This window comes from Crocodylus porosus, unplaced genomic scaffold, assembly GCF_001723895.1.
Source record: "Crocodylus porosus isolate Cpor-Errol unplaced genomic scaffold, CroPor_comp1, whole genome shotgun sequence".
NCBI classification, from domain to species: Eukaryota; Metazoa; Chordata; order Crocodylia; family Crocodylidae; genus Crocodylus; species Crocodylus porosus.
In genome coordinates, this window is record NW_017728943.1 from 131,015,240 (window position 1) to 131,036,260 (window position 21,021).

Genomic DNA, 21,021 nt, shown 5'->3' on the forward strand with positions numbered 1-21,021 from the left:
CTGACTTCCTGCCCTTTGGGCAGGGGGCTGGACTCGATGATCTTCCGAGGTCCCTTCCAGCCCTAATGTCTATGAAATCTATGAAATTAATTACATTGCTATAAAAATGTTCTCTCATTGATAAAGGAGTAACCGAGAGTTCACCAAGATGGGAGCAAATCAAAATCTCAGACTCAGAAACTTCCATACTTTGGCAGGAAACACGGATGTACATTTTTGCAACTGGCCCTTCTCTTTATTGTGTAGTAGGCTAAACACAGCCTACATATACAGACACTTCTAAACTTTGTTGTGAAATAGGATCACAATTCATATTTTGTGCCTTGAGCCCATCTGTACCAATTTAGTTTTTGTTACTTCGTTTACCGCTTGGTGCTACCTTATATTTTCACAGACTGCAATTCAGTGCAATTTCCTTCAGCTTACTGAGTAGCTACCATTAGGAGGAGTGATTTATTTGTAAGGGAAAGGCATGGAATATCTCCTCTTATAAACTGTTGGCTCTAAACATCCGTAAGCCTCCCTGCTTGAAAATGCATTCCTCTAGCTGTATTTCTGTGGTCTGTAATATAATCTGCAAAATATAAGACATGCTGTTTATCCCTTCCTGCTTTTTGTGGCTTCTCAACACAACACACCTCTCCTGTCTAGAAATTTCACAAAAAAATTGCAAATAATAAATGATTACTAGGAATTGTTCCAGAGACTGAAAATAGACCTACAGCAGCAGGGAATGGCTCATGGAAATGAGGTCTAGGGAAAGACATTCAAAATGCCTGAGAGCCTGAATTGATTCAATCTTTGCAGGTTAGTCTAACCTGCAAACCTTGTACCAATTTGGAGATGGATAGACATTCCCTTTTCATTCCATAAATGCAGGTACATGCCTGCAGTAGCTCAGGCTAGAAGCCAGGGGGTGCTAGAGCAGTCCTCCATTCCATTCTATAGTGCTGAGCTGAATGAGAGTGTGGCGGGGCCCTGGAAGGATGCTCTAATTAGGGAGAGGTGCAAACTCCAATCCTGCCTGCAGTCCTAGGCTTCTCCCTGCTGGCTGCTCAAGGGGCAGGAGTGTTCCCAGACCCTGCATCTGTTGGTACTGAGTTTTTCAATCTCTATCTCCCTGATTCTTCAGACTGTCTGCAAACCAGGTCATTTCTAACAGCTTTCTCTGTCCCCTCTAGAAGACTGACAGATTGCAGCCAGCAGGTTGTTTATCAGCCCATCAACCCCTACAAAAGAAAACATCTCTCTCATTAGTTTCAAGCTCTTTTTATCTGCAGGGTGCATTTGCATTTGCAAGCCGCTAGCTGTCTGCCTTTTGTTCCAATGAAATTAGAGGCCCACACAGACACCTCTCAGCATTAGCTAGCATGGGGGGCGAGGGGGAGCATAGCCAGATGCTGGGTCCCTGAGCTGGGGTCCCTACCATGGGAGAGAGGTGGGAGGGGGGTGGTCCCTGACTGAGCAGCCAGAGGGGAGAGGAGTGGGGTGAGGGGAAGCCTGGTAGCTGCTGCTGTCCCTCAGCCAGCTGGAGCAGTGATAGTACTCTGGCTAAGAAGGAGAGGAGCAGGGCCAACCCTACTCTGCTCTAGCAGACAACCCTGCCCAGAGCTGCAAAGCATCTGGGATGCCGGGGGACTCTGGTTTAACTTAAATCAGGAAGGGGTCTGGGACAGACATTGCATAAACAGGTTTGACTCAGATCAGTGAAGTCTGATACCAGGTTTATCTCAAACTGGTTTCAGCCATTTTCAAATTGGTTTTTGATCACTTAAACTGTTTTATGTGTAATGTCTGTCCCTAGTCTAAGTGGTAATTCCAGGGATAGAATCCACACCCCTATACTCAAAACAGGGTACAGGCTCAGGCAACTACCGTTTGACATGTGAGCAGGAGAATTGGCTTATTGCTTCCATTCTGTATGGTTATAGCCATGTAGATCTATACATGTTGTGGACCCAGATCCAGATCCACAAAAGTACTTTCATGCCTCAAGTGGGTCTTAAGTGTCTAAGTCCAGAAGTATGGATCACAAAACCCTTTGACACCCTTGCTCTAGAAAGTATACAGAAATTATTTGGGCAACAGGCTATAGGCAAATGTACCTCAGGTAAGAGCCATGCCTATTTAAAAGAGAAATTAATAGATAGTAATAGAGTAAATAGAATTATATGCAAGATAGGTCTTCCTAATACTTTAGCAGGATCAGGGTATTCACTTCATTTTGTCTTTAAGTAGGAAAAGGGGTAAGCCATGTATGTATTTAGCTATTTAGGACCTCATTTCATATCCCCTGTGCTCTTGTACTCTTTTTCAGTAGTTCTGAAAAAAATACAGAAGTAGTCCTCTTTGTCCAGGAATGATTAAATGATTGTTTTTGGAGAACCTATTTGATATTTATCTTCTTTACATGGTTTTGGGCACAAACTTCATGTTAATAAAGACAAAAGAGATCTTGTTTGATTGGCATAAAATGAAAACACAATGGCTAAGTAGCACAATAGCAGAGTGTGTACACTGTAAACGACTTGTCAAACAATCCTATTGAGTCTGCATGCCCACCCATTTGTCACTTTCAGTTTCCATGCCACATTCAAACTGTAGGAAGCTTGGAATCTCAGGGTCTTCCAAATACAGTGGTGGGCCGGTGCGCTGCATCATTAATCTCCTTTTTCTTTAACACTATGAGGAACAAGTGAAGAGAACACACAAAAACTTGTTCTTAAAGGAAAACTGCAATTCTTATTATTACATCTGATTATATCTAAAAAAAATAGTACATCATGATAAATGAAGGATTCTTTTAAAGTGCCTTACCTTTTATAAGAATAATAGAATAGTAACATTCCTTTAAATTAATGAAGTCAGAAGGAGCCTGAATGCATTAAAAAACAGACTTTCAGTTACAACCTTTGTTTCTCACACAATCTGGTGTTATCTTTCAAAAAACAGAGAAAAATTCTGAGAGGCAAGGATTTTTATAAGTGACAGCCTTCATCCAACCAATTGCATGGTTGGGATAGACTAAATGAGCTTTTGAATGCAAGCTTTTGAATCCCAGCCACACAGTTGATCCAATAAAATGTTTTACCCACAGAAATCCCTGCCTCTTGCAGATTTCCTGGACCATCATGGCTAGAAGATCACTACCTATCAGAAATATTGTGAAATATTTATCTCCTTTTTGATACACAAGGGGCACATTTACATGTGCACTTTAATGTGCAGTAGCCTATTTTACTGTGCATTAGTGTCATAGCAAAAACGGTGATAATATGCTAATATGCTGTAAAATTAGGCTACTGCTCATTAAGTGTCACTAGAAAAGCATACACTTTTGCTATTGTGTATTAGGGCAGCCTAATGCACATTTAGTTAGTACCTTACATTAGAGGTACTAAATTTAAATACACTGTAGCAAAAGTGCATTAATGAATGTGTAGATGCACCCAAAGACTAACCTTCCCCTTTATCTAATCTATGTCATCACACTGTTCACAGTTATAGGATGCATTAGTAATGGTGCTTTGAGTGGAACCACCTTCATTTGCAGTAACAGTAAGAGGAGTAAAAGGCAGGGGGAAAAGCGTGGTGTATTATGTTTCTAAATTTAGTTTAGAACATCTTGTCATGAATTGGATAAAGATCATGGACTTTATATATCTAGACTTTAAACATAGTCATGCACACAGACACACTGTTTCATAGATGCATTCACAACTGCTTAGCAAATCCGCATTTGAGAGAAATATTCCTAGCCCTTCTGCACCTCACCTATTATCAGAAGCAAACTTCTAGCTGATCAACAAACACCAAGCGGAACCCAAACCTGCCTAAACAATACATGCAAAATGTGTCAATGCATCTCCCTTGCAACTACAATCAATGCTCCCCACAACAAAACAATCAGAATCTACAGATCCTACACGTGTCTAGCACAGATGGTGGCATCTCATCCGATCCACCAAATGCCTCCGTGAAACTATGTGGGAGAAACTGTGGTAAACAGCTGCTATGTGCCTGAAACAACTCTCAAGAAAAGTGATAAAGAATAGAAACACCTATGAGATAACACTTTCCATAGAACAACCACACTATTCCTGACATCACAGTTATTTCTTAAGTGAAATCTATAAAACACCTTCAGAAGATGTGCTTGGGAACAAAAATTCATAGCTTTACTAGACACAAGACACCATAGACTTAAGATAGATAATGGCTTCATGGCTCATTATAATTTAACTGGTGTCTCTTCTAACCTCTCTGAACTCTACATGCAGTAATGACCATTTTCCCTTTTGAAGGGCCTTGTTTTCTTACATATATTCAACTGTACTTTTCTTGTTCTGAAACTACTTCGGATATCTACTTTTTGTCCCTAGTTTAGAGCCTTCCTCCATTCCTCTTAGTGACTGTTGATGAAACAAGTTTTGTTTAATCTGTTACTTGGGTTAGACTGTTCCTGCTTCTTTCCAAGACCTGAGGAAGGGTACTCTGTGTCCAGAAGCAAGTTTAACAGACGTCCAGCTACAGGCTTTGCTTTTCACAGAATACTTATATATTTGTTGTTATTTTAAAAAAATGTAGAAACATACAGAGGCAAGTATTTTTGTGGGTGATAACCTTTACTGGACCGTTTGCATGGTTGGGATAGACTATACAGTTGGTCCAACAGAATATAGCACCAAAAATCCTTTGTTTCCAGCTCTGTTGAGGCCCTACTTCAACAAGCAGGGCTCCAAGCTTTTTTGCTGTAAATGGATATGGATCCTAATGGGCATTTGACTGTGAGAAGTTTTGAATAATCACAGTGAGCACCATAAATATAACCATGAATTTTTAGGCAGCCACAGAAAGTCCCCATCCCTGTCACGAAAAACAAGACCTAATCTTTTGAAGATTAATGCATGTACTTTAATTAATGCACTGTGAGGAAATGGACGGCTCAGAGTGCACATGTATATATTTTTGCATAGTTGGGATATAAACCAAGTATGTATTTGGCTATTTCATATTTCTGGAGCATGCCCAGAAGCAACTTAAGGCTGGAACCAGAGGCATGTCCAGAAGCAACTAGGTCCTCCAAGGAGATGCTCTAGTATCCGGCCAGAATGTTTCTATGCCTGCCACATGCCGCTGCTTCTCCAGCCTGCTGTCTCAGTGTGCTGGAGGAAATAGAAGCAGGCATGGTTGGTAGCAGTGGCTTGGAGCTGGCTGAGACCCAGGGTCTGTCCTGGGTTGCTCCAGAGCCTGCCTGTCAGTCCTGGGGGCTACACACATGGCCAGCTCAGACCATTGGCATGTGCCTTCAGGCAGGACCCGGCTGGCTGTCTGGCTGGCTCACCTGGGGCACCCAGCACTGCAGGCAGGAGCCATGTGCCATCAGGCTGGGCTGGCTCCTACCTCCAAATGCCCACCATGTGGAAGCATGAGCTGGCCTGGCTCAATGGCACATGGCTCCTGTGTGCAGTGCTGGGAGCCCCACATGGAGGCAGGAGCAGGCCTGGTCCTGCCTGAAGGTGCAAGCCAGTGGGCTGGGCTATCTCTGTGTGCCATGTGTAGCCCCTGGGACTGACACAGGTGGCACTGCGTGCCACCAGGGGGCTCTGCCTGCAGCGGGCCATGAGCACTCCAGGGGCCCACTGCTGGCTGCTGTTGCTGGCGGTGGGGGCTGTGCGCTATAATGGGGTGTGTGGTGCCCTCACCCCACAAATCTCACACACCTAACAACCAAAACTCCCCTTTCACAACCCCCCACAAAATCCACTGACAAACCTCACACAAACCCCATACACTTACCCACAAACCTCACACCTCCACATTCACCCCCATAACCCAACAATCCACCCCAAAACCCTACATGTACCCAGAAACCCCATACCATCTATATCCACCCCACACACACAACCCCTCACACCCACCCACAAAACCCACATACACAACCCCCCACAAACCCCACAACCACAACCCCCCACAAATCCCCTCTACAATCCCTCCCCCCCACAAACCCTCTCTACAATCCTCCCCCACCATCCCCCCCACCATTTCTTCTTCCCTGCATCTCTCCCTTGGGCATCTTGGTAAAGTTGTCAAGATCCATCTGTGTTGCACCTCTCTGACTGGCAAGATATTTCTTACAGCCAGTCATGCTAGGTCAGCACGTTCCCCTTTTAGTTATTTACCCACCACCACTCCTCATACCTTCTTCACTCATCCTGTGAAGTTTTCCACTGGCACCATCCTGACTCTCTCCCTTACAACTTTCATCCTTTTTTTATGATCCTTCAGGACCTCTAGCCCTACCTTCCCTATTTCATATCTCTGCATGAATCCTCCCATGATGATGTAATGAATCAGGCACCAGGCTGCAGACACCCAGTTTTCAGGATGCTGGTGCATGGGGAACCCAAGATCACAATTTTTGGCTCTCCCTGCAATGGCAAATGGAAAGGGCATGGTTGGGATCTGATCCTTGATCCCAAAAATGACTTCCCCAATATCACAAAGAAAGCCTGTGGCAGATCTGAGACCTGAATTCAGGTCTGCTTATTCCTAGACTAGCATCCTAATTTGTGTATCAGCTGCCTTCTCTGTGTCATACATTAAACTTGATTCCTATTCAGTCTTTGGCATCCTTGGTCAGTCTTCCAGTGAGCTTGCCAGTTTTTACCATGGTATTTAAGAAGTGAAAAATTTTCCAGGTGAAACTGGACTCTGACCACTAAGGCTTCTTTTAACCCAGTCTGCCAAACAACCACAATATGGTAATAGGTTTTCATTACTATCAACGTGGCTTGGTTTAGTTTATTGATAATAAATTGATAATAGATGTTGGAAAGACATTAGGTCCCTGAAAGCCAGATGGGGTGTTGAAAACTGAGTAGCCTCTCCAGAAAACACACCAGGAAGAAAGAAAAGATCTTTTGCTAGAAGGAAGGACTGTGTGAATGAATAACTGCTGCTATAATGGACACATCTGTTGCCATGACTACCAAACCTACTCAACTTCTCTGCACCACAGATCACTCAGAATCAGGCTCAGGCTCAGGTCTATGCAAGATGGGGTGTGTGGGGTCAGTTACTTTACTTCATTCACAAACATATGCAATATATGCATTAATATGGCATGGACTATTAATAACAGTATCATTTTAACATAGCACTTTTAATTTGATAATCTATATACATTTTGGATTTTATTTTTCTTTTTAAAAATTGAGTCTAGAGATTTAGGATCCAATTCAAAGCTCACTGAAGTAAAATAAAATCTTTCCATTTACTTTAGATATTATTTTAGATTAGGCCTTTAATGCTCATAACGGCCAATGCCCTTCATCCGTATTAGGATGGTTCAAAACCTGCTTAATCTGCGGTCCCCATTTGCAGAGAAGGACAAGCTATACAGCCATTCATTACAGCTTTTACTTCAAAGGGCATTGCTTCTCCATTCAGCTGGAGCACAGTGTCATTCCTGTGTGGCTGAAGGGAAATCTGGTATCCTTTGAATAAAGGCTGCAGCAGTCAGCTGGATTACCTCAGTGGTCCTAGGCAGCCTTTTGCTGCACCTTTCCATACCCCTGGCTAATTCACAAACCCCTTTTTTCAGTGGGGGTGGGTAAAGAACCTCACCCTGCAGAGTGTCTGGGTTCTAGTGGCCATGTCTGCATAGGACGCTGACTGCACGGCAGTTATTGTACACAATCATTTAGTACTTGCATACACAAGTACTAAACTGCGCAGTAATGAGTTACTGAGCAGTAGGGTCCCTGAATGGCTTTTCTTTTCATGTCATGCAATGCTGCTGGGCAGTAGTTATGAGGTACTGCGCAGTCAGCATCTTGTGTAGATGTCGCTACTGTGTAGCATAGACAGAAGATGCTCTGATGTTATGTCTTTATGCTGAATATGTTGCTGTATACAGTGTGGGCAGATCACATTGGAATCTGGAAGAATGCACAGGCTAAACTTTGATAAATATAAATTAATGCAAAGTAGGAACAATCAATGGAATTTTAAAAACCTAGAAGACCTAGGATGGAGTTTGTTACATGCTGTCAGTCAAGGAAGCTAAGTCAAGGGGTTTGCTTAAATAAGGGCTACAGGATCAAGCTATATGTACATACAAGATGTATAGGTCAAGCATTTCTTACAAGTTCAGCCTTGTTAAAAGTAAAAATGTACTGCTTTCTCTGAAGGTTAGACAGGTTCTGAAACTTTCAGCCAAGAAATCCCATTCTGATTTTTTAAATTAATACCTTATACATGGATTTGTAATTTGAATATATAAATTCTTTAAGCAAAATACTACAGTATACAGAATGCAACTCTATGTATTCTGACTGTCTGGTGGCTACTATTAACCAATCAGCACACAGGAATCCTCCTAACTTCAGTGACTATACAAATATATGCCCTCTGATTGCTGCAGTGAATGTCTATTAACAAATATGATCATCTTTGCTTCTGTCCCCTTTTCATTTTGTGCTTAATATCTTCAGTTAGATGGGATGACAAGGGAAAAATATGCTTCCTGTAACAGGCAAGGAGGGATCATGAGAGCATTGTGTTCAGGTAAGGTGTGAAGAAGGGATCAAAGGAAGTGATATTTCTTTTCTATTAAGCACTGCTTAGACCACACCTGGATTACTGTGTCCATTTTTGGCCCCCATCCTAAAAAAGAAGAATGTGGACAGTTTGGAAAGAATCCAGAGCAGGGCAACAAAAATTATTAGGGGCCCCAGAGGCAAGACATATGAAGAAAGCTTGAAAGAACTAGGGTGATTTTGAAGAGAAGACTGAGCAAGGATTTGATAACAGTCTTTCGATACTTAAAGGGAGACTGTAGAGAGGATGGAGATGGGTTTTCCTTTGTGGCTGTAGAGGACAGGATTAGGTGCAATGGCCTCAAACTGCAGCAGGGGAGATTTAGGATGGAGATTAGGAGGAACTTTTTGACAAGGAGAGGAGTCAGGCATAGGCTAGAACAAGGGGTCCTCCTGCAGCCAATCACACCGCCTGGGGGAACTAATCGCGCTGACCAGAGGGTGCTCTCAAGGTGGGGCACCAGTGGTCCCACCTGCCCACTGCTCATCACCTAATTGGGGAACGCTGGATTTCAGGGGGTGCACCAGCACTCTCACGTACCCCTTATGTATTGCCACTGCATAGAGGGTTGGACTAGACCTTGTAAGGTTCCTTCTAGCCCTGGTTACCTATCATCCTATGAAATACTAAGACAATCATATTTGTTTTACCCATGAAAAGCAGGGGCCAGATACTCATCTACCAAAATTGTTAAAACATCCTGGATTTTTACCGGGTTGGGACAACACATACCAGCTGAGAATCTGACCTCAGGAGTTTTAAGGGCAGCAGTCAAGATAATAAATATCAGTCTCTTGATTTATAATATCCATAAAAAAAAATGTAATAGGATGGAGAACACATCTTTCTATAGCACTGAGTCTGAACATTGTACATTTGATAGAGTGCATCATATACCTATCATCTTACATGTAGGAAGTACCTTTAGGTCACCAATCAATTTAATGTATCTGCTCACGTTACTTTTATTTTCATTCTTAGGAAATCACTAACAAACACTCATGTCAGTTGTAAATGTTGTTATTGACTTTGTTAGGGACCAAGCTTAGCCCCTTAAACTGAAAAAAGTTATGTAGTTTCACTATACCTATTCATACATTCTTCTACCAAACTGCTGTCTTCCAGTTTCTAATATATTATTCCTCCTATAGGACCAGTGAAAAACCCTTTTTCCTATGTCTAATGCTAGAGGAAAACCATTGCTCTACAGCTTGTACTCCAGCAGGCAGATTTGCATTTTCATCAGTTATACTAGTAACTCTTGGAATACCCACAAGATTCTCAAATTTGAATAAAAACAGAACCAATAATGTCATCTAGGTAAAGAAAGAGACTGTTCTAAGGCAAAAACTGATCGATATTGTTCTACAATACTACTCAATATTATGTAATTTTGTGCGTGACGTTTGTGTCAATGAAGATCCATAGGAATAAACAGTTAATGCTCAAACACCTCTTGGTTACTTTACTAAACAATTACCCTCTTAAAACTCTTGAAGATTTCCCACAAGATTGCTGAAGCACAGAATTAGTGTTGGGGTGGCTGGTATAATGACTGTTCCACAACATTTCAAAGAATGAATAGTCAGTCGATCAAGTCATCACCCTCTGGGAGCATGCTGCCCTTTGTGCATGAGTTAGACCCACAAATACCATATCCATCAACACACCATCCTCTTTTCCTCTTCTGCTTCCTTAGCATTTCCTGTAGGGCTGAACTCTCCAAATAGGGTCCTCCCTGACAATAGGCATCATAAAGTTCTATATTAAGAGTTTACAGTTTACTGTATCCAGAGGCATTACTGGCAATTTTGGTGTCCTGGGAGGCACAGAGGAGAGCTGTTGCTGTGAGGTCTAGTGAGGCACTGACTGTATCTTACTCTTTCCACCAAAGGCCCTGTGGCCCAGGTAAAAAGGTGGAAGAAACAAACTAAACATTCTCCCATGACCTATAACACTAAAGCTAAAAATTGTGGACTTCTCTCTGTACTTTCAAATGGCACAAGGAAAGGTTAAGTTTCTGTTTCCCTGTTTTGAATTTGTATCGTCTCTGCTTTCTGTCACAGCCAGGACTATAGCTGTTTCCCTGTAGTTTGTATTATTTCTGACACAGGAATTCATTTGCTGTTCTTGCACTCAGGGTAGCAAGATACAGCCCAGTTGTAGTGCTTTCTTTGAATGGTGTCTGGAGATGAGCAGAAAGATACTGAAGCCCAGTCTGTCTACTTGGAGTAAACTTGGCTGTAGTAGTATGTGCTAGCACTGCTGCAGTTCAGGAGCAGGTTCAGCAGAGGGAACCAGAATGCCTCTGTCCTGTCCTTCCTTTCCTGCCCCCCATGGGTCTTTGCCCATAGAAGCAGGGCAGTCCTGTCTGCCTGCCTTCATGTATGGGTGGGTGGGGTTGAGTTGAATGATGCCCCTCCCTGGGATTCTTGCCATGGGAGGTGCAGGAAAATTCTCTACACTGACTTTGGCTCTTGATCCTGACTTTGACTTCATCTCTGTACTCTTGGCTGGTTATTCCTGGCTCTGAGCCCCTGCTTGCAGAGGCATAGCAGGGCAGCTCCATGCATGGGGCAGTGCTGGGCTGCTGTCATGCAGATTGTGGTAGCGTGTTCAGCTATTACTCTGATGATAGCTATTTTCATGCTCCTCCCTGCCCCTCAGTTATGCTACTTTGTTTGCTTCTATTCCTGTTTAACCTGCTGACCTAAGCAATGTCATGCCCTGATTTTGCTTTGACCCTTGGCTTAATATCCTGACCTCAGACTGACACTTGGCTTGACCACACCCCCTGTGTGACCCATTTGAACCAACTGCCTACACCCTAGTCCACCTAAACAGTTTATACAGACTAAAATAATGCAAGGCTTCATGATCTTCTGGCTCCATGGATTTCCTTGCAGGTGCCCCTCTCCGTAGAGGATTTGGTAACTGACCTGTGGGAAATGCACATCCAGATGGATGCCCTGCAGGCACAGAACAAGTCCATGCAGACTCAAGTAGAAACCTTGCAACATTTGTATCCAAGCAAATCCTTGAACATAGTTCTTCTTTTCATTAACTATATTTTTACTCCTCGTTCTATTTACTAGCCCTTCATACTACCATCATGTGTGAAGAATGATGTTCAAACTCTAAATGTGGAACGCTGTGTATGCCTGGGATAGTCAGACCTTCAGCTTTATTTCAAGGCAGATGTTGGTGCTTAATCACTTTTGTGCTATTCATTTTAAAGGTTTTATGTATTTATATATTTTATTTATTTATTTATCTGAAGCTAGCGATGGATGACAATGGCATTTACATTAAAATAACTCCCTTAGAATTATGGTATTATGAGCTCAATAGTATTTAATCCATGGATTATTCTTGGTATGATAAAATCATTATATCTCTATCGTTCCTGTCAGCTTGTGATGATTAGGACCTCTAATACATGGATTATTGATGTGATCTATTGTGGCCCATCGTGTCAACTCATACTTAGGAATCTGTGCTTTGAAAGATTTTCTCTGGAGTTGTTACAGCCTATTGTGACACTTGAGATTTGTATTAATTTAAACCAGAAATCACATTATGTGTTAGTGCAGCATGCATGCAGATGAAAGCCTTGTACCTGTATGGCAGTCTAGTCTGAGGACATTTTCAGGAGCAAGTGTTTAGTAGTGAATATTTCATCCTTCCTCTTTTTCAGGGCTATGCATTATACTATATATTCACCTCAGCTCTGGCAGTAGAACAGTCCCAAAAAGTTAGGGCATAATCCTACAAATATCCCATGGATTTCATATTTTGCTTGAGGTCTTGTTCATGCCTAAGTTATGTGATTTGATAGTTTTTCTTTATACTAATATTAATACTGTTAGGTTTTTTTCATAAAAAAGTCTTACAAATCAACAAAGCTAATGAAATTAACATGGCTACAGGAAGCAGTGGAAAAAAAACAGTATATTTCTGTGTTTCTGAGGAACGTGTATTTTTTTCAATTTTAACAATTTATAAGTAATGTGAATATTTGCAGAACTTCAGTGGATAAAAGTTTTACTGGCTGCCATCATCTGAAGACCTGGGGACAGGTATATTACAGTAAGTTTACTGCTGAATTTTTAAAGGCATTAAGAGTTTGTATATTTTTTACTAAGCACATAGAAGTACAACTTTGTATTACATATGCCAGGCTTGCAAAATTATGTATCTAAAAGCCATGTTGTTAAAAAAACCCTTAATTTTATGTTCAGATATTGTACAATAAGTTTTAGTTTTTCAGAAAGAGCTCTGGATTTGTTAATATCAGGCTTGAGAAACTATAAATACCGATATTAGCCTAGTTACAGCTATATGATGATCACACCCAGAATTATATTCTATTTTTGCTAATTAAAAGCTCACCTGAAAAAAATATACTATGAAGGACAGAGTTGAGTTAGAAATAATTTCTTTTTCCATAAACATTTTCAAGGTTTCAAAACTGTTCTCCTTCTGTATTGTGTTAAAAGTATGACCTTTCTCAATTCTTCACAGAAGGCAGACAAAGAGGTAGAACATTCTCCTCATCCAAAATATATAATGACTGGTGGTTAGGGACTTGTATGTGTTCTGAGATACCAGATTCCCCATTTTTGCATATGAATACCTGAATCACCAGGCTGTGATCTCCCAGCCAGCTCAAATGAAAGATGCAGCTGAAGACAATTCTGTTCTCCTTATAGTGTGCAGCAATCGCTACCAAGCTGTAGTGGTTGTGGGGATAATGAAAGTTCTGAAAAATTTTCATATCAACTCACCTATTTTATTTTAGTCAAAAAGCAGAAATCAAGAAAAAATTAAGGCAATAGTTGAAACAATATCTGCCTCCTATGGGAACATAAGCATATTTTATACATGAAATTCTGGTACTGTTAGGATGACAAAGTCAAATGAGAAAGTCAAATGAGACTACTTAAGAAGAGTAACTGTACTCAGTATGAGGAAGGTTATAAAATCCAACCCTAAAATATTAATCATATTTGACTATCAATGCCATATATGAAAATTATAAAAAACCTCTGATTCTCATACATGTGCAATAGATTTAGGAAATCTGAGGGTGCTTTATAGTAAGGACAAGATATAAGAATATATAATGTTTATTAAAATGAGCTTGATTATCTCTTCTTTGATATGTGGCTTATTAAGTTAAAGGTAAACCAATATAAATCAAGAACAACTGAACTGACTTCAGTGGAGTTATTCTGGACTTGCATTAGTGTAACAGAGCAGAATATAAACTGACATATAAGACTTTTTCATATAAGTACTTTAGTGAGCCTTGATGCAAAGCTTTTAGACATGATGCTTCAGTAAAGCAACATTTTGGCAGGATCTGAAAATAACCATCATAACCAATGATAAGTACGTACAACAATATATTTAGATATTGCATATATGCACATCTTGAGTAACGGTTTAGTATTTAAGAACATCCACTTATAATTCATACCTGTTTTGCCACAGCTGGCTATATTTCTATATAGGCTTAATACAGACTAACTTGGAAGGCATCCAATAAACAATACATACTTCCACCCATCAAATCTCTTATGTAAAGATGGAAGGACTCTTACCTAGCATGCGAACACATTTGGCATTCTGATCAGGACTATCAAATGAGATTTCTCCACACCGCTGTAAAAAAAGAAAAAAAGAAAAGACAGGTACAGTTAATCAAAGATTCTGTTGTCTTTATTTCCAGTCAGGAATGGTGATGGTATAAAGATCAATCATTCACTATCAGAGGTCCTAGTAAGAGGCCTTTCCAGTAGTCATATATTTAGAATGAACATAGGACTGAAAGGATCCTTCCAAGTCATCAAGTTGAACCCCCTCTGTTCACAGGCAAAAATTTATTCCAAAATAATGAAAGTCATCCAGTCCAAACCCTCATGCACAACTAAAAAGCACTAAGGCAGAAACGTCAGGGACAGCCTACAACATGCCGTAAGTAAAAGCAGCAGAGATAAAGGCACTGCTGACATCTTTCCAGTGCAATGGCAGAGAAATAATTGGTTAATACACGCCCAAAGGATCCTAAACAGAGGAGCGCTTCCCATGCTACACAGGATGGCAAAACCACAACTGTCCTTGCCAATCTGACCTATGGGAATTTCTTTCTTGCCCCTTTTGAATATAAATTCCTAAAGATACATCTCCAATAGTTTGTCCTTATGTTCATTTGAATAGGGGAGATAAGGACACTTATTTCCATAAGACTGTAACATTTTTGAGGAGAAATTGTATTTGTAAAGCACAATTAATTTATAGCACTCCATGTCTTTGATCATTAATAATCTATAGAAGCTTATGCAGTTTTCATGGGACATATTAGGCTGACCATATGGAAATCCTAGAAATCCAGGACATCACCTGGGAAATCCAGGACACTGTTTCCCTACCCCCTGCACACTCACACGTCAGCAGGGGTGGGGCTGTGTGTTGGGCAGGCAGCGGTGCCTACCTTCCCATCTACAAGACTGTCCATGCCACTCCAACTCCCGACCAGACTGCAACCCATGCCCCTAGACACACATTATAAGTCCCAACAGCCAGCTGGGACCAGCCTCTGAAATCCAGGATTGTCCCAGCTAAACCAGGACACAAGGTCATCCTATCTATCTATACCTCATGTAATACAGTATACTTTTTAAAAGATCCTATTCGTACTATAGAGTCCTTTATTCTCTTACTTAGGAAGCAACTGGCTTTCAAATTCTTGAGAACATAATTTATAGTAAATATGAAAAATATAAGCATGTTTTTTAAAATGATTTTGAAGAAAAGTACACTTCCTTCTACTTTTATCAAAATAAAGATAGGCTTTTACAGTAATACTAACATGTTAATGAACAGTTAAAAAGAAATCTAAAATGATTTTTCTCTGTTTTTCATAAAGGAAAGTGAGACACAGGATTTATGTAAGTAACACAAGGTTAGAGAATAAGTCAGTGTCACAGTTAGGATTAGAGTATGGGAATGCATCGTCCAAGGCAGATACAATTGCTATATACTTGGGTCCTATGCAGAGAAATGCAGTCTTATCTTTGGATTGCTATTCATCCATAATACTGGGAATAATACAAAAGCAGGGGCAGCTTAGGGGTCTGATCCAACTATCCATCTATTAAAACCAATGGAAAGACTCCTGCTGACTTCAGGGGTGGTTAGGCTGGAGTCTTAGAAAGATCATTATTTCTACATCACTCTATCCAGGCTCATGGCAATAGGTTAACTAGGAGTAAATTTAAGAACTAAATCATAAACCAGCAATGCAAGAGGGGGCCTCCTGTTATTCTAAATAATTTATAGTCTGGAGTGCCAATATATCCAGGACACAGCAGAAGTGATCATTACTGAGCAGTTCTGACTAGGCAGTCAAACTCCCTCTTCTCCTTTCTGTTTTTCCTCTCATTTAATTTCCTTTGACGTTTTCAGTACTTTTTTATGTACAGTGAAATAAATGCCTTCACTTGTATTGTTTCATAGCCAGTGACTGTTATAGCAGGGACTTGAACTGTAAGTCATCAGATAAATAGAAAAGGCTTAAGAGAAGACGATACAGAGCAACAGCACCATAATTAGAAGAAACACTTGGAAACAGCCATTTTTAAACTACGCCTCGCCTCCCCCACACCAAACAAATACAAACAAACAAACAAACAGCCCTACTCCCACGTCCTGCCACTTCAGTACATTTAAAATGAGCAACCCGATGCCCTGTATTAACCCCCCAAGCTTGCAGCCTTCTCCTTCAGTTTGTTCTCCTGAAAGATTGAAAAGGAAAAACAACATTGGTATTTCAAAGAAAATTATAGGAAAGTTCCAGCCCCAGTTCCTTCACAACAGACTCAGAAATGTGCTTTTTACCCCTCGGTTTACAGAATTTAGGCATAGCTGCCCTATCTTAAAATTGTCCAGCTTTTCCTTTCTCCCAAAGATCAGTGCATTTCATAAAATACAGGGGATGTAACAAAATGCAGGACAGCTCAGTGGAACAAATTCTCCCTCTCCCTCAAATATATAAGGTGCTTCCTTCCCCCATACACAATTACCTATTCTAACAGTGAACCACAAGAACATTTTTCAACCACACCTGCACCTGTTTTACATCAGTATTGGCTTGTCTACAAGTGGAAATAGACTGGAATAGCTGCAGAAGAATACTGTATCCTGCATGCCTTTTTGCTTAGCATAAGAGTTTATCCCAGAATAAATTCCAGTAAACTCTGCAAGCACACTATTCTGAAATAAGGTAACATCTGGCATAGAATAGGGTGCCTACCTGGCAAGATATTCTGGAATAACTGGTTACAGGACAGGCAAGCTATTCTAGTCAATATTCTGATTTTGTTCCAAGAGTACTTATTTCAAAAGTATTAATTTGCTGAAGGCAGTTGTTATTCATTTACCAGTATTTTACTTTTTTTAGTCTTCCTAATTTGAATGTTCCTACACAGTTAATTAGTCATCATAAATCAAATTCCCTTTTCTATATAAAAGACATTCAGATGTGCTCTACTATATTTATGAATCATGAAGAACAGTGTTCACATTAGAAGACTGAAGAGGCTGCAGCTCTGAGGCATGAGAATAAGCCCTGGTAAAGGCAGCCCACAGCTGACCAAGCAATGTATGGGTACCTGGTCAATTAGGCCCCCTCTACATGTGCAGCTAAAGGCACATGGGATCTTCTAATGTGCGATTCACCCAGTCATGCCACACATGCATTAGATAACTTTGTGCCTTATTGCTGGTATAGGGGGGCTGATCCCGGGCTAGGGTGGGAGAATCATCCCTGCAGTAATCCTTCCACCCTAGGGTTTCATGCACACCAGGGGCAGAGAGATCACTACAGGGGTGATCCTCCTGTCCTAGAGGCTTCATACACTTCCAGGATGGGAGAGATCTCTGTGAGGCATGCTGCAGGGACCCTGTATGAAAGGACCTCAGAAGGTGTGGATTTGTGGGTCCCAGCACATGGGGGGTGCTGCTGGGCCCACAACTGACAGGGCTCCCAAGACAGACCCTGCTACACATGCAAATTAAAACCAGCTATAAAGTTAGTATGCATTTTCAAGGTCTAACTTTATAGCTGGTTGGAACTTTTTATTGTGTGAGAAGTACTTTATACATGTAGCTGGCCTCCAGGTAATTGTTTAATTAACCAGTTAATTGCACGATACTTGTAACAAGTAGAAGGGGCCTTAGGGCTAGAGAGTCTAAAGTGGGTAGAAAGTGATGTTAGACATGTCACTTCATTGCGTGCTACTGGCTATTAGAAACTACTGTGCCTTAACCACACTAGTCTGATAGGCTGTGTGACTCAGGTAGGCCTTTAACCTTAAAAGCATAAGCAGAAATTAAAAACATACTGAAAGAGTATTAAATATAAACAACTCTTCAAAACTTTTCCAACCCTGGGGCAAACCTTGCCCTACTGCATACTGCACAAGTAATTTCAAGATAATAAGATGAAATTTGTTCTGGGTTTGGGAGATCTGGCTATTGTACATAACTGTGACAGGGTGGTCTGCAATAGGACTCCATATGTAGAGTTATTCTCCTGACTCACTTTGGAAGTCAGACCAGAGGAGTCTTAACTGAATTAATTTATCTTTTTAAGTCTAAGTGCTTCTCCTGAGAAATGGAAGAAGAGGAAGTCCTGCAGGAGAAGCCCTAAAAATAAGCCAGTCTATGGTCTATTTTGCACTCTTTGCACGTAGATTGCTTCAGGGTAAAGCTGGTCACAAATAAATAAATAAGAATTTCCATCTCTGGCTTGGGCTTCCTAGACGGACTACATTTTCCCTGGAGCATGGTGGCAGTTCAGCCTGAGGGTAGAATATAATGAATCATAGGACATATAGTCTCACCAGGAAGGCTGGCTCTTGGAGATGGATATGGGCCAAAAGAGGCATCATTGCCAATTTAATGTTAAGGTGACCCCAAATTAGATCTTCTTATTTGTTTGGAACCAAGATATTTTAAGTTGGGTTTCCTATTCCAAAATGAAATATTTTATTTTGATCAGTACAATGGACACCTGAGAAAAGTCAACAAAATCTCCCCCACAGAACATTTTATATACAAATTTATAATAAATTTTTTAAATTAAAATGAATTTCTTGAAATGAATTAACAGAGAATCTTGTTTTTTATGTAACATATCTGAAGTCAGAAAGTGAAATACTGACATCTTTATAGTCAGCGATAATTTTGCCACTCATTTCAACATAGCCCAGATTTTGCACAAAGATAATAGAGGAACTGCAGGAAAGAGAAGAATTGTGGACAGTACTTCAGATGGTAAAATTAATTTGCTTATACCCCTGGGATACTTCACCTATGCACCCATGGCTCACATACTGTAAAAGAACAGATCTTCATTGGTATAAATGGCATAGTTCCATTGAAGTCAGTGGTGTTACCCACTTTTACACCAGCTGAAGATCAGGCCAATACCCAGGGGAAAACATACTGTCTTAGAAAATTCTTGCGTATTTTTTACTCAGTCCCTCAAGCATACCACTATATGTTCCAGGCATATCTGTATAAGATAAAATTTGAAGTTTATAAATAATGGTTGCTTTGTAAGTCCGTTATGAAATTGGAAAAAAAGCTAATTTTCCACAGAGTCTTCTAAAGTCTTGCTAGAGCCATTGTGATAGCTTACACACTTTGAAAAGTTTGTAGTTGAAATTCTGATAACCATACAACAGCTCAGATGCTTATCCAAGCTACCAGAAAGCTTTGAAGCCTACCAATTTGGGCAGAAAAATCAGGCTGGAACAGTTATGAGATTTTCCATTACGTACTGCATTGTACTTGGAAATATCGTGAAAAAAATGTCTACAGCTTTTGGTGCCAATGCACAAAAATGGGAAGAGAAAACAAACTGTTATTCAAACAGTTCAAAACCTCAGGGGGGAAAAAATCAGTTAGTATTTGATTCTAAAAATTGGCAAAGTTTCATAATAAAGGGTCATTTTTGCTCCCTTCTCATCTGGATTTATTTGGGTATTTCCACTGATGTCAGCAGATATTTTCCATGAGTAAGAACTGAAGGCCTTCAGGATTTGATCTTTAGGGTTAGATTGGCACCTTCCCCCAAGAAAAAGGCACTGCACAATAAGCTCTGTTCTGGGAGTGGAATAGGATTTGAATTCTAAATTGGAGAGTCACAGTTTAATTCCTGCTTCACCTTTATTTCAGAGGAGAGGAAAACCACTCCAGTCTTATTTCTGGCTACTTTTCTTCCCTCCATATGCTTGATCAACCCCACAAGATGGTGCATAGGTGAGGTGAGGGGGAAGATTGAGCAACAGTTTTTCCTACTGCCTGCTTATGAAGGGAGGAAAGTAGTCTGGACTTAAAGCAGCTGTTCTCCTTGGTCTCCCTGCTTTGTGATCCATGTCATGATGTGTGTTCGTAGGATATGAGTGGGTTGCCCTATGCCTCATTTGGCATATACATTTTTGGAGGATCCCAGGACTCAATGACAAGAATACCCACCTCCAGTCATGAGTGGGGAAGCTAATTATCACATGGATCCTTTGGGAGGTGCAAGGTGGGGGGATGGGGGTCTGGAATACACCCACACACTGAGCAGTGCTGAGCTATAGGGTCACCATGGCTTGAAATTCTGTACACTCTGGTGGGGCTGAGCCCAATGAACTATGTGGTAAATTATAAGGTTTTGGGTTTTGGACTAATATAATGTATATTTGGCATGGGGTCCAGCAGGACTGCCCACTTTCCCTGATTCTGTTCATCTGCACCATTGAGCCCTGAGCCCAGTGCCTGAGGCAGGACCCCAGGGATCTGTGGAGTCCACATCCCAGGAAGCAGCAACTGAGAGGCCAAGCTATTGGGCTACATGGATGATTTGAACATCCTGTGCCAGAACAGGGGGTTGGTTGAGAGAACCCTGGCACACATGCAAGTACATGAGGCAGCAGTGGAAGCCAAGCTCAATGTGAGCAAAAGCACCTGCTGAGCAGCAGGGCAGCATGGGAGAAGACAGAGGCCAAGGTAAAATAGAAACTGCAGCTGTGCCACATGCGTTCTCTCTCCATGGGCAGGGGGCACACATTGTGCTTGTGAAGGCATTGTTGTTACCGGTGCTTCTGTACACCTCATTGGTCTTCTCCCCTTCCGAGTGTGTTGCCCCTAGGACCCAGAGCACCGTGTGAGTCTTCTTCTGCGGCTCTACATGGGAAAAGTTCCCCTGGAAGACCTTGTATAAGGACAAGAGGGCCGGGGCAGGGGCATGCCAGACATCCTCCTGTTCCTGTGGACCAAGTATATGAGCCTGATCTGCAGGTTGGGGACAGATGCAGAAGCCAAAACTGCTTGCCTCGTAAGGTACTTTGCAGGGCACAT

At 41.2% G+C, this 21,021-nt stretch overlaps 1 protein-coding gene across 2 annotated transcripts in view; it reads right to left on the reverse strand.

Moving 5' to 3' along the window:
• Positions 1-21,021, reverse strand: part of PDE7B (phosphodiesterase 7B) — a 307,541-nt gene that overhangs the window by 184,709 nt on the left and 101,811 nt on the right. For both annotated transcript variants that reach the window (XM_019550216.1, XM_019550217.1), the window contains one exon: positions 14,211-14,271. In XM_019550216.1, the coding sequence (XP_019405761.1) occupies positions 14,211-14,271 (61 nt within the window). The remainder of the gene's footprint in view (positions 1-14,210; positions 14,272-21,021) is intronic.